The sequence below is a fragment of the Coturnix japonica genome, chromosome 15, assembly GCF_054131305.1.
Source record: "Coturnix japonica strain WE chromosome 15, WE-NBRP24, whole genome shotgun sequence".
NCBI lineage: Eukaryota > Metazoa > Chordata > Aves > Galliformes > Phasianidae > Coturnix > Coturnix japonica.
In genome coordinates, this window is record NC_140677.1 from 16,310,075 (window position 1) to 16,322,114 (window position 12,040).

Genomic DNA, 12,040 nt, shown 5'->3' on the forward strand with positions numbered 1-12,040 from the left:
GTCCTGGCTGCTGTGTGCCATCCCTGCTCAGACAACCCCGAGTCCCACCGAGGGGATGAGCAATGCCCAGGGTGGCATTGTCCCTCCTGCACCCAACACCGTCGCTCGGCTCCATCCCCAGCCCAGGCAGCGATGTCACTGCTGCCCCACAGCCCCACAGGGCCAGGCATCCCCACATCCCTGTGTCCTGGCCCCATGCCCAGACCCCTGTTCCTGAGCTCCCTGCCAGGTTTGCCCTTCACAGGTGCTGATCATCACCACTAAACAAACAACCTAATGATGTTCCTGAACTGCTCGCTGCCCTACTGCTCCCAGTTCCCACCAGTGTCCCCTGTTTCCAGGCCCCACTGCCCTTCCTGTCCCCATAACCCCAAATCCTGCCCTACTGCTGCCTTTCCCTTGAGCAGTTTGAGAGGCCGCAGCTGCTGCTGCTGCCCTGCACATGTCCCTAAATGTGCCTGGGCCACACATGGGACGAGGCCTTGGGGACACCAGCTCTCAGCCAAGCCCTGCTGGGCACAGGGTTAATGTTTAGTGGGGTAGGAGGTGGCCCTGTGTAGGGTGGGAGGGATGTGTGGTGTAGCTGTGGGTTGCTCACAGCCCGGCCCCCCCAGCACGCTTCCCAGCATGCAGGCTGTGCAGAGCAGCACGGAGCTGGGCCATCCATCACCTGTGCATGACAGCGGTGTCCCCACCATCCTCACCCTCCCCTGCTACTCATCCCTTCCTCTGCATCCCCCTCTTCCCCTCTACTTTTCCCCTTCTTCCTCAATTTCTTCCACTCCATCTCCTCCTCCTTCCCTTTCCCCTTCATCCTCTCCTCCTCCTCTACCCCCTTCCCTTGCCTCCACTCCTCCCCCCATCCTTTCCTTCCCAAACCCTTCCTTCTCTTCTCCTCCTTCCCTTTTCCTCTACCTTTCCCCCTTCTATCCTCCTCCTCTTTTTCCCCCTTTCTCCCCTACCCCTTCCCCTCATCCTTCTCCTTCCCTTTACTCCTTCATAGAATCATAGAATCACAAGGTTGGAAAGGACCTATAAGTCTAATCTCTGGACACCTTCCAGGGCCTCAATGTCTTTCTTGTAGTGAGGAGCCCAAAACTGAACACAGTATTTGAGTTGTGGCCTCACCAGAGCTGAGTACAGAGGGATGATCACCTCTCTTCTCCTGTTGGCCACACTATTTCTAATACAGGCCATGATGCTGTTGGCCTTGTTGGCCACCTGGGCACACTGTCGGCTCATGTTCAGCCGAGCATCAACCAACACCCCCTGGTCTCTTTCCTGTTCACAGTCATCCAGCCACTCAGCCCCAATCTGAATGAAAGAATGAGTGCTGGTGATCGTGCAGCTTCTGTGAGCTGCTCATAGAACGCTTCATCCATCTCTTCATCCTGATTAGATGGTCTATAACAGACCCCCACCAAGATGTCACCCCTGCAGGCCTTTCCTTACCCACAGGCACTCAACTTTATCATTCCCAACCCCAAGCTCTTCAACTTCAAAACAGTCTTTAATATAAAGGGCCACACTGCCACCCTTCCTTCCTCGTCTATCCCTTCTGAAGGGCTTGTAACCATCCTTCCCCTCTCCTCCTCCTTTTTCCCCCCTTTCCTCCTTTCCCTTTCCTCCCCCTCCCTCTTTTTCCCCTGCCGTTTCCTCCCCTCTTCCTCCTCCCCTTCTCCCCGTTCACCCCACCTTCCCCAACCCCTCCCTCCTCCCCTCCCTTTTCCCCTTTAATCTCTCCCCCCTTTCTCCCCTCCCCTCTCTCCCGTTGGCTGCACCCACGGCCTTGACCCGTCCCCGCGCCCGTCCCCGCGTTCCCAGGGCCGTCCCCACGGCCGAATAAACAACGGACGGCCCCGTCCAGCCCCCGCCCGCCCCCCGCCGCTCCCAGCGGGGCCGCCCCGAGGGCTGAGCGATGAGACGCGGACGGGACCCGGCTGCCCCCGCGCGGCGGCGGCGGGACGTGCCGTGATGTGCGGTGCTGTGCGGTGATGTGCGGTGCTGTGCTGTGCTGTGATGTGCGGTGCTGTGCGGTGATGTGCGGTGCTGTGCTGTGCTGTGATGTGCGGTGATGTGCGGTGCTGTGCGGTGATGTGCGGTGCTGTGCTGTGCGGTGCGGTGATGTGCGGTGCTGTGCTGTGCTGTGCGGTGATGTGATGTGCGGTGCTGTGCTGTGCTGTGCAGTGCTGTGATGTGCGGTGCTGTGCGGTGCTGTGATGTGCGGTGCTGTGCGGTGCTGTGATGTGCGGTGCTGTGCGGACTGAGGCCGTGCGGATCCCAGCGGGGCGCTGCCGGCTCGGGGCTCCCACTCACGGGCATCCCATCACTCTGCGTGCACCCTTCGCTCCAGTTCCGCAGTGCCTGGTGGCAGTTGGCAGCCGGGACACGTCCCCCTTCCAGCGGGCACTGTCACCCCATAGAACCTCCGCGACCTCTCGGAGCGGTCCCACACCCACGGCCGGGCAGGGCACGGGGACACGGGGTCGGGCCGCGGGGCTGCGCTGACATTTCCCAGGCGCCGCGGGCAGGGAGCGGGGCCAGCGCGGCCGTCAGCGCCGTGCCCCGTCCCGTGGGGGGCACGCAACACACTGCGCCCTTTGTTGGGGACGGGGATCCGTCCCCGCGGCCCTCCCTCCGCCCCCGCCCCGGCCTGGCACCCGGTGGCAGATCGGGATAAAGGGAGGGCGGCAGCCGCGGCCCCGTCCCGAGGCAGCGACGGGGACGGGAGGCAGAGGTGAGGCTGCGAACGGGGGCTCCGGGAGCTTCCACGCCGCGCTGGGTGCTGCCGTGGGGCTGGAGGCACCGGGACACTTTTTTCGCGGTGTCCGGGCCCGAAGGGGCCCCTGCGATGGGAGACCCCGATGGGATGATCTGTCCGGCACAGGGCGGGGCGGTGGGGGTGGACCCGGTACAGCAGGGACAGTGACACGGGATTAGCTGGTACGGCCGGAGCAGGCCTAATCCTGGCAGGAATGCCTGGAGCCTTGATGGGAGTGGGTCCCTGTGCTGGGGCTGAGCTCGTCAGCCACGGGGTGAGGGACCGAGTGGGGGCTGTGCTGAGCCCTGTGTGCCACATCTCTGTCCCGGAGCCGAGGGAGCCGGCCCAGCTCAGGGGGAGATGGCTCCGGAGCAGGGATGCCCCGTGTTCTTACTGCGTGCCAAGGGAACAGCTCGCATCCCGGCGTGTCCCATCCCCACCAGGCTGCACGAGTCCCCACTCCAGGCCCCGTGTGCCCCCGCCAAGCAGGGGCTGCCGCTGGTGGTCTCTGTGCTGCCCGCAGGGCTGAGCAATGGTGGCTGTGCCCGGGAGGCCCCCTCTCACTGCTCAGACAAAGAGCATCGCCGGGGTCTGCCCGGGGATCGGAGACAGAACTGTGCCGAGGAGCAGCGGGGCGGAAAATCGATGCATTCCCGCATTCCTGGGGACGGGAGGAGAGATCCAGGGACACACCATCCCATCCCGTGACCCCATCACCGGCTCAACCGTCCCGGTTACGGGGTGGGGGGAGGGGGCAGCGGCAACGTGGCACCCCCTCCCCCCTTTGGGCTCGCCCGGCCCTGGCAGCTCTGGCGCTGTTTTTCCGGGACGCGGCCGCGGCCCTGGGACGCCTGATGGCTTCTGCAGGTGGGGCCGCTGCCGGCGGGGCCTGACGAGCCGCTGGCACCGGCTGCGGGCTGCCACCGCGCCACGTCCTGCCGCTGGAAGCGGAGGACGCGCCCCGGCCGGGGACCGGCACAGGGATGGATGCCCGGGGGATGGACGCGTCCCACCGCCGCGGCTGGACACGGGGACGCCGTGCTGAGCCGTGCTGAGCCGTGCTGAGCCGTGCTGAGCCGTGCTGAGCCGTGCTGAGCCGCGCTGAGCGTCCCGCGGCTCCTCGGGCAAAGTCTTGCGACGCAGCGACCCGTGACGCGGCGCCCTCGTCCCCGTGGAGCGCGGCCAGCACCCACCCGCTGCCGCCGGGACGAGAGCGGGGTGGCCCTGGCAGCGTCCCTGCACGGCCCCCCCGGCACAGCCGCTGCCGGCACCTCTCGGCACTTGCTATTCTTGGCAGCAGAGGCTGGAAAATGGGAGGCAGCGCAGGAATTTTGTTTGCTGCAGCCTGGGCCCGCGCCAGACATCTGGGCTGCAGCTGAGCGAGGGCCACCCCCGCAACCCCCCCCGGGCCCTGGACACCGCAACTGCCCTCGGGGTGTGACCAGCGGGCGGCACCGGGGGGGCACGGCCACGGTACGGCCACGGTACGGCCACGGTACGGCGGGCACCGGGTGCGGCGGCACGTGGAGGGAGGCGGAGGGCACGGCCGTGCGGGCAGAGCGTGCGTGCATCGGTGCACACACAGCGGGCGTGCCGGCACGGCGTGTGTCGGTGAGCAGCGAGGGCTGAGGCTGCACCCAGCGCTGCTGCCAGGAGTGTGTGCGTGGCACGGGCTGCGCTGCGTGAGCGTTTGCACGAGCGTGCAGGTGTGCGCGTCCATTTGCACGCGTTTGCTCACAGCTGCGCGTGGCCGCACACCCGCACACGTGTGCGTGCTCCCGCAGGTGTGTGTGCAGGTGCTCGCCGTGCCCGCTCGTGTGTGCACGTGTCTTCACGCTCCCGTCCCCCCCCCCCGGGCCGCCCCCCGCATCCCGGCCCCGCCCCGCCCCGCCGGGGCCGCCCCGTCTCCCTCCCGCGCTGCCGCGGGGCGGGGCCGTGCGGGACCGGGCCGAGCCGCGCCGAGCCCAGGTGGGAGCCGCGGGACGGGGCGGGGGGACGCGGGGCGGAACCGGCGGCTCCTCGGGACGGCGGGGGGCGCCGAGCGCGGCGGGGTCGGAGTTCGTCCCCCCCGCCGTCAGAGGGGCCGCCGCTCGGCCCGGCCCGCAGCGGGCAGCACGGGCAGCGATCCGCCGGCGCGGGGCAGGGCGCTGCGTGCGGGGCGTCGCGGTGCGGATGAAGGGAGATTGAAACGACGGGGAGCGCGGCGGGGTCCACCCGCGAGCCCCGACGGCGCCCGGCGAGCCGCCCCCTCCGTGCCCCGCGGGCCGTAACCGGAGCTGACGTCTCCCCCCGCGCTCTGCCCGCAGCCCGGGGGCCGCGATCCAGTCCCGGCCATGAGCCGCCCGCCGCTCCTGCTGCTGCTCGTGCTGCTGCTCGTGCTGCTGCCCGCCGCCCGCTGCCCCGCACCTGCCGCCACCCCGCGGCTCCGGTTGTCCTTCCCGGGTGAGTGTGCGGCGGGGCGGGCGGGGGAGGAACGCTCGCTGCAGGTGCAGCCCCGCACCGCGGCTCCGCGCTTCTCGGCGCCGGGCACCGAGCGGGGCAACGTCCCGCTGCCCTTCGGCCGTGGGTTCGGGGTCCCGGCCCGCAGCCACCACAAAGAGTCGTTTGTTCCCACCGCGAGGGATTAGCTCGGCAGGGCGGAGAAAAGGCCCTTTCTCCCCCCCCGGCCGCCCGCTGAGAGAGATGGATGGGGGGACGGTGGGCCGCTGCGGGGGCGGCCGGGCCGGGAGAGCCGGTGGGACGGGTCTGGGGGAGGGGATGGGGCGGCGGGGGCGAGGGGGGGTCGCGGTCCCTGCCCAGGCACCTCGGGGTCGGTCACGCACGAAGCCGGGGCTTGGCTCGCAGCCCTCGCTGCACGCAGGAATGGGGTCCGGGCTCCCAGGAGCGGGGCTGGGCCATGGGGATGGGAGCGCACCCTGCGGGTCCGTCCGTGTCGGGCTGTGTTGGGCCGGGCTGAGCAGGGTGGCCCGGCCCTGCAGAGCTGCGGGCCCGCCACGGGCTGCGACTCTTCCAGCTGGAGCGCTCGTGCTGCTACGAGGCCCTGCTGCTGGATGAGGAGCGCGGCCGCCTCTTTGTGGGTGCCAAGAACCACCTGCTGTCACTGAGCCTGGACAACATCAGCCAGCGGGACAGGAAGGTACGGGGGGCGGGTGGAGGCGGGGGTGGCATCCCGGGGTGCGATGTTTGGGGTTGGTGCCCTTGGCTGGGCATGGGGGGCTGCCACCCTTCCTTCCCACCCACAGATCTACTGGCCGGCTCCGGTGGAGTGGAGGGAGGAGTGCAACTGGGCCGGCAAGGACATCACAGTGCGTGCGGGATGGGGCGGGCGGGCAGGGAGGGGGGCTGCAGAGAAGCTCATTTCCACCCTGCACCCCCAGGCCGAGTGCATGAACTTCGTGAAGATCCTGCATGCCTACAACCGGACCCACCTGTACGCCTGCGGCACCGGCGCCTTCCACCCCACCTGCGCCTTCGTGGAGGTGGGCCAGCACACCGAGGTGAGATGTGAGATGTCACGGTGCGGCGCGGTGCAGCACAGCACTGCCAGACCTAACCCTGCTCTCCCAGGACCATGTCTTCAAGCTGGATGTGCGGCGCGCTGAGGATGGCAAGGGGAAGAGCCCCTACGATCCCCGGCACGCAGCCGCCTCCGTTCTCGTGGGTAGGAGGGCAGCAAGGGCGCTCTGGGCTCTGGCAGGGGCTGGTGGAGCGGCTCCCAATGACCCTTCCCTTGGTGCCCACCAGGTGAGGAGCTCTACTCGGGGGTGGCCACCGATCTGATGGGGCGCGATTTCACCATCTTCCGCAGCATGGGCTCCCGGCCGTCCGTCCGCACGGAGCAGCACGACTCCCGCTGGCTCAACGGTCAGTGCCGGGGGGGATCTGCACCCAGTGGGTCCCTGCAGGCACCTACAGGTCTGGATGTGCCACCCCGTCCATTCACAGAGCCCAAGTTCGTGGATGTTTTTTGGGTGCCTGAGAGCGAGAACCCTGACGACGACAAAATCTACTTCTTCTTCCGTGAGACAGCGGTGGAGCGGCAGCAGGGGCTGGGCAAGGCCAGCGTCAGCCGCATCGGCCAGATCTGCAGGGTGGGTGCGGGCAGCCGCAGCAGGGCCGTGGGGTTGTGGTGCCATCCCTCAGTGGCTGCCCCTCGCCACACAGAACGACATGGGCGGGCAGCGCAGCCTGGTGAACAAGTGGACGACGTTCCTCAAGGCGCGCCTGGTGTGCGCTGTGCCTGGCACCGATGGCGCCGACACGCACTTTGATGAGCTCCGTGAGTGCCCGCTGTGCTGGCCGGGTGGTGCCCGCAGGGGCTGTACTGATGCTTCCCCTGTACTGATGCTTCCCCTGTACTGATGCTTCCCCTGCCCACAGGTGACGTCTTCCTGCTGCAGACGAGGGACAAGCGCAACCCCTTGGTCTACGCCGCCTTCTCCACCTCCAGGTAACGCCCATCGTGCGCCCTGCGTGTGCCACGTGCTGATCCTCATGCCCCATTTCTCTCCCCAGCTCCATCTTCCAGGGCTCGGCCATCTGTGTCTACACCATGGCCGACATCCGCCGTGCGTTCCTGGGCCCCTTTGCACACAAGGAGGGCCCCAACTACCAGTGGATGCCATACCAGGCGCGCGTGCCGTACCCACGCCCGGGCATGGTACGTGATGTGGCACAGGGTCCTGGGGGATGTGGGAACATTACTGACCCAGCTCTGTCTCCCGCAGTGCCCCAGCAGAACTTTTGGCACCTTCAGCTCCACCAAGGACTTCCCGGATGAGGTGATCCAGTTTGCCCGGCACCACCCACTGATGTACAACCCGGTGCTGCCCCACGGCCAGCGGCCCCTCTTCCTGCAAGCCGGCGTGCCCCACACCTTCACCCGCATCGCCGTCGACCGCGTGGCTGCCGCCGATGGCCACTACGATGTCCTCTTCATTGGCACAGGCACGTGGCACCTTCGTTCAGGGGCTGGGGGCCAGGGCTGCCCCCACGTTCCCCCCTCACCGCCCTCCCTGCAGATGTGGGCACTGTGCTGAAGGTGGTGTCGGCACCGCAGCAGAGCTGGCACAGCATGGAGCCGCTGCTGCTGGAGGAGCTGCAGGTCTTCCAGGTGGGTGCCCACACTGGGGGCTTCGCATCTCCTGTGCCCTATCTTTAACCCTTGCTCTCCTGCAGGACGCATCCCCCATCATCAGCCTGCAGCTCTCCTCCAAGCGGGTAAGGAGGGGTGGGGAGCTGAGCCCTGCCGGACCCACGGCCCCCATCGCAGGGATGCTGAGCCCCCTTTCCCTGCAGCAACAGCTCTACGCTGGCTCAGCCGCCGCCGTGGCCCAGCTGCCCCTGCACCGCTGCGGCGCCTACGGCAAAGCGTGCGCCGAGTGCTGCCTGGCACGGGACCCGTACTGCGCCTGGGACGGCACCGCCTGCACCCGCTTCGTGCCCAGCACCAAGAGGTACGTCGTGCCGGGACCCCGCGCCCGGGGACAAGAGCTGGCCGTGCATCCCACGCCTCTCCGCAGGCGCTCCCGCCGGCAGGACGTCCGCAACGGGGACCCCAACGTGCTGTGCTCCGAAGGTGCGTGGGGCCGCGGGGCGCGGGGCTGCTCCCGCAGCGGGGAGACGACGGACGCGGGGTGTCGTCCCGCAGAGCCCTCGCAGGGCCGAGTGCCCCAACGGCAGCTGTACGGGGTGGAGGGCAGCAGCGTGTTCCTCGAGTGCTCGCCCCGCTCGCTGCGTGCCCGAATCGCCTGGACGTACCAGCGCGGTCCCGACGCTCCCCAGCGCGAGGTAGGGGCCGTGCAGCGGGGCGGGGGGTCGCTCCCACCCCCGTGCCCTGACGGCTGCCCGGGCCGCAGGTGCAGCCGGACGAGAGGGTGGTGAGGACGGAGCGGGGGCTGCTGCTGCGCAGCGTTCAGCGGCACGACGCCGGGCTCTACGTGTGCCGGGCCACCGAGCGGGGCTTCACGCAGCCCGTGCTGCGCCTGGCGCTGGGCGTCCTCGGCGCCGCCGCCCCCGGGGGCCGCGCTCCCTGGTACCGGGACTTCCTGCAGTTACTCGAGCGGCCCGAGGCGGCCTGCGGGCGGCTGCGACCCCCGCCTCCCGTCCCGGCCGGGCCCCCCGCGCGGAGGCGGGGCGGGACGGAGCCGGAGGGCGGTGCGGAGCCACGGGCCGCCCGACGCCGCCGTACCCGGGGCGGACCGAGAGCCGAGCGCGGCCCACGCAGCGCCCCCGCCCGGTGAGGGCAGCCCCGGGGTTGCGCGGAGCGGGACGGCAGCGGAGCCCCGGCTCGGCTGGAGGCCCGGAAGGGGGCGGGGGGGGGAGAGCGGTGTATTTATTGACGGCTGGGAATGGGGGGGGGCGGCCCCGCACGGCGATGGGTGGGTTCGGGCGGGGGCGGGCCGTCCCTCCGAGGCTGTACCGGTGGAGCTCAATAAAGCAGAGGAGGCTGCACGGGACCCGGCGCGGCGGTGTGTGCCCACCCACGAGCGTCCGCCCCTTCCCTATCCAGTGTGACGCCGGGCGCTTCTCCCCGCCCCTCGGCTACACTTTCGTTTCCTGCAAAAGCGGAGCCCGAGCTCGGCACTTCCCCGGTTCAGCTCAGACCCGGCGATGACGGCAGCCCGCCGTGACACCAGCCCAGCCCCGCTCCCAGCCCAGGGCCGGGTCCTGGCGCTGCGGGCACAGCTCCGGTTCCCCGCAGTAACACCGCAACCCTCGTGCCCAGCTGGCCCGGGGAACCTGGCGCTGCCCTCTGTCCCATTGCTGCCATCTCTCTCACTGGGCTGGGACACGGTCTGAGCCCCAGAAGGATCCCGCAGGAACCATTTCCCCCCTGCAGGCAGCACCATCCCAGAGCGGTGAGAGCACGCCGTCTCACTGCTCCTTGGCGTTCCGGTTCCCCACTCCTACCCCACACCCCCAACAGCCCGACAATGGTCCACAGGTTTTATTGCCGGGGGCAGGGCAGGGGCAGGGCTGCAGGCTGGGGGTTAGGGTAGCTCAGGAGGACACGAAGCATCGGGGCAGGGGTCCTGCACCACCCCGCAGCCGCAGCAGCAGGTAGATGGTGCTGCGGGGCTGCACGCTGTAATGCTCCAGCGTGTGGTGGTTCTCCAGCTCCCTGGTCTCATAGGTGAGGCGCTGCTGCTCCACGGGCACGTGCTGGCGGGCATAGATCTGCTGCTTCAGCTGCTTCACAGTGTCGGTGGGCTGCACGGTGTAGACATTGGTCTTGTTGCTACTGTCCTTCACCAGAACATCTATCTTCCGGGGCTCCGTGTGCAGCAGCAGCAGCACGGTGTCATAGAAGAGGCCATGGGTGGCCAGGCTGTCCCCATCCTGCAGCACGCTCGAGCAGCTGCTGGGGTTCTGCTGCAGGGCCAGGCGCTGCTGGTAGCGGGGGATGCCCCACTCCTTCTCTATCTCCCCCTTCAGCTCCCAGATTGTGGTGCTGGGGCTGACCCTCCTGCTCAGGCTGATGCCCTGCAGCTGCTTCACTTGCACTGTCACAGGTCGGGCAGGCTGTGGGGACACAAGACATGTGGGTGATGGCCTTGGGGGATGGGAGCACAGTGCTGCTGTGTGGGCAGCCCTACCTGCACATTCCAGGGGCGGGCATCACGGATGCAGGGCAGTGACATACATCTCCGGGCAGCCTCCATAGCCACCAAGTCCCATCTCTTGTCTTGGCCCAGGATGCCAGTGGGGTCAGCAGGATCCAGGATGACGGGGCTGCGGGCACAGAGGGGGCCCTGCCATCAGCACACAGCCTCAGGAACAGAGCAGTGGGGTAGGGACACCCTCCTCACCGGGTCTGGCGCAGCTGATTCTTCAGGTGGGCACCAATCTGCTCATCCCGCAGGGAATAGTACTTCTCCCAGTAAATACAGATGTCCTGGTGCCGGCCGAGCAGCTCCAGCACAGTGCGGAAGCCCTCAGCCATGCTGAAATCCTCGCTCCTATTTGTGCCCTCCTCCCAGACGTAGATGGTCAGCAGCTCCAGCGCATACTTGGGGGGCAGCTTAGCGTCGGGGTACTGCGGCTTCAGCATCTGGGGGCACACGGGTGGGAGCTGGTGTGGCGGGGTGCCCTGGGGTGCGGGTGGGGGCACAGCACAGCAGGGTAACCCCACTCACCTCCTTGTACCAGAACTTGACCAGGCGCAGCAGGTCCTTCACCTTGGCGGGGCGCCACTTCACAAAGTTCTTCTGCAGTTCTGTGAAGCTGGGGGAGAAATCACCGGGACCGCAGCCCGTGGCCAACAGCTTCACGTAGACAATGGGGTCCGGGGGGGCATCCTGAATCACCTGCCCTATGGGGCGAGAGATACATCGAGCCCCGTCCTGCATCCCGCAGCCCAACATATGCCCCCCCGCCCTGAGCCCCCATCCCACCCCATCCTACCCAGCGCATCGTAGGCAGGCAGGATGTCCACGTCGATGGACTCGCCAGAAGCGATGGAGGAGAGGGTGAGGCTGAGAGAGCGCGGTCTGTCCCGGCTGTCCTTGTAGCGCGGGGTGCTGATTGTGACTGTGGACGCTGTCGGGGGACACTCATAGAGCCGATTCTCGATGATGGCGAGGATGCGGACCCGCTGCTGCTCCTGCTCCTGGTAGCTGGAGAAGCAGTTAACGAAGAGCACCACGTCGGCATCCGAGTTGTTGCGCAGCGCCGTGCCCTTCCCTGCCGAGCCGCCCTGCAAAGACACGGCATCGGCTCAGCCCCCGGCCCCCGCGCCGAAGCGTAGAGCAGGGGGGGCTGCGGGCACCTTGACGGTCTTGAGGACTCTGATGCCCTCGAAGCAGCGCTCCTTGAGGAAGTCGCAGATGTGCTTCACCGTCTGTCTCACCGCCGCGCTGAATTCCGGGCTGGGCTGCAGGTTGGCGGCCACCCAGCCCTCCAGCTGGTTCTGGGTCACTGTCTCCAACCCCATCGCCAACTGCTCACACAACCCCTTACCACTCACTCCGCTCCGCCGCCGCCCACCGCCGCTTTAAATCCTGCGGCCTCCGCCCCCACCCCGGGTGGCACCGCCCCTTGGCCCCTCCCCTTTCTCGCCCTCCCCCCGTTGTCCCCCCGGGGAGCTCCTCGCGTTGTCCCCGCTTTGGGGGCGGTGGTCCCCATCTCCCAGGAGCCCGGGATGCGACCACCCCGCAGCCGGCGCTGGGCACTGACGGCGTCCCTGCAGCCCCGCTGCGACCTCAGGGACGGTGACACGGCGGCCACCCTTTCGGTTTCGGTTCTGGCGCCGGTTTCGGTTCCGCGTCAGTTTCGGTT

General features: G+C 68.1%; 2 protein-coding genes across 7 annotated transcripts; one reads left to right on the forward strand and one right to left on the reverse strand.

The window, feature by feature from the left end:
- The first annotated feature begins 4,607 nt into the window (after window positions 1-4,607).
- Window positions 4,608-9,219, forward strand: SEMA3B (semaphorin 3B). Of its 6 annotated transcripts, none has more exons than XM_032447270.2 (17): window positions 4,608-4,729; window positions 5,068-5,203; window positions 5,740-5,897; window positions 6,004-6,066; window positions 6,139-6,258; window positions 6,329-6,422; window positions 6,506-6,625; window positions 6,707-6,852; window positions 6,926-7,040; window positions 7,142-7,211; window positions 7,277-7,421; window positions 7,489-7,708; window positions 7,783-7,874; window positions 7,940-7,981; window positions 8,060-8,217; window positions 8,284-8,551; window positions 8,620-9,219. In XM_032447270.2, the coding sequence occupies exons 2-17, from the start codon at window positions 5,095-5,097 to the stop codon at window positions 9,001-9,003; spliced, it is 2,304 nt and encodes a 767-aa protein (XP_032303161.2). In that variant the 5' UTR covers window positions 4,608-4,729; window positions 5,068-5,094; the 3' UTR covers window positions 9,004-9,219. The 6 variants fall into 6 exon arrangements, with proteins under 6 accessions (XP_032303161.2, XP_085372698.1, XP_085372697.1 ...); XM_085516571.1 differs by lacking the exon at window positions 4,608-4,729 and having other exon boundaries at window positions 8,284-8,339; window positions 8,412-8,551; XM_085516572.1 differs by lacking the exon at window positions 4,608-4,729 and having other exon boundaries at window positions 4,741-5,203; window positions 5,775-5,897.
- Window positions 9,220-9,695: 476 nt separating this feature from the next.
- LOC107319648 (2'-5'-oligoadenylate synthase 1-like) lies at window positions 9,696-11,732 on the reverse strand. The gene is made up of 6 exons (XM_015874647.3): window positions 11,532-11,732; window positions 11,168-11,459; window positions 10,900-11,075; window positions 10,573-10,814; window positions 10,360-10,495; window positions 9,696-10,285 (listed from the first exon to the last, which is right to left on the reverse strand). Exons 1-6 carry the CDS (start codon window positions 11,694-11,696, stop codon window positions 9,764-9,766), a joined length of 1,533 nt encoding a protein of 510 aa, XP_015730133.2. The 5' UTR covers window positions 11,697-11,732; the 3' UTR covers window positions 9,696-9,763.
- Window positions 11,733-12,040: the final 308 nt, after the last annotated feature.

Excerpts from the sequence above, each read along its gene's own strand:
- SEMA3B (XM_032447270.2), top strand. The coding sequence starts at position 5,095 with ATGAGCCGCCCGCCGCTCCTGCTGCTGCTCGTGCTGCTGCTCGTGCTG. Across the intron at positions 6,423-6,505 it reads AGCCGCCTCCGTTCTCGTGG|GTGAGGAGCTCTACTCGGGG; the intron begins GTAGGAGGGCAG and ends GGTGCCCACCAG. Across the intron at positions 6,853-6,925 it reads GCATCGGCCAGATCTGCAGG|AACGACATGGGCGGGCAGCG; the intron begins GTGGGTGCGGGC and ends CTCGCCACACAG.
- LOC107319648 (XM_015874647.3), bottom strand. The coding sequence starts at position 11,696 with ATGGGGTTGGAGACAGTGACCCAGAACCAGCTGGAGGGCTGGGTGGCC. Across the intron at positions 11,460-11,531 it reads GAGTCCTCAAGACCGTCAAG|GGCGGCTCGGCAGGGAAGGG; the intron begins GTGCCCGCAGCC and ends GTGTCTTTGCAG. Across the intron at positions 10,815-10,899 it reads TCAAGTTCTGGTACAAGGAG|ATGCTGAAGCCGCAGTACCC; the intron begins GTGAGTGGGGTT and ends GTGTGCCCCCAG.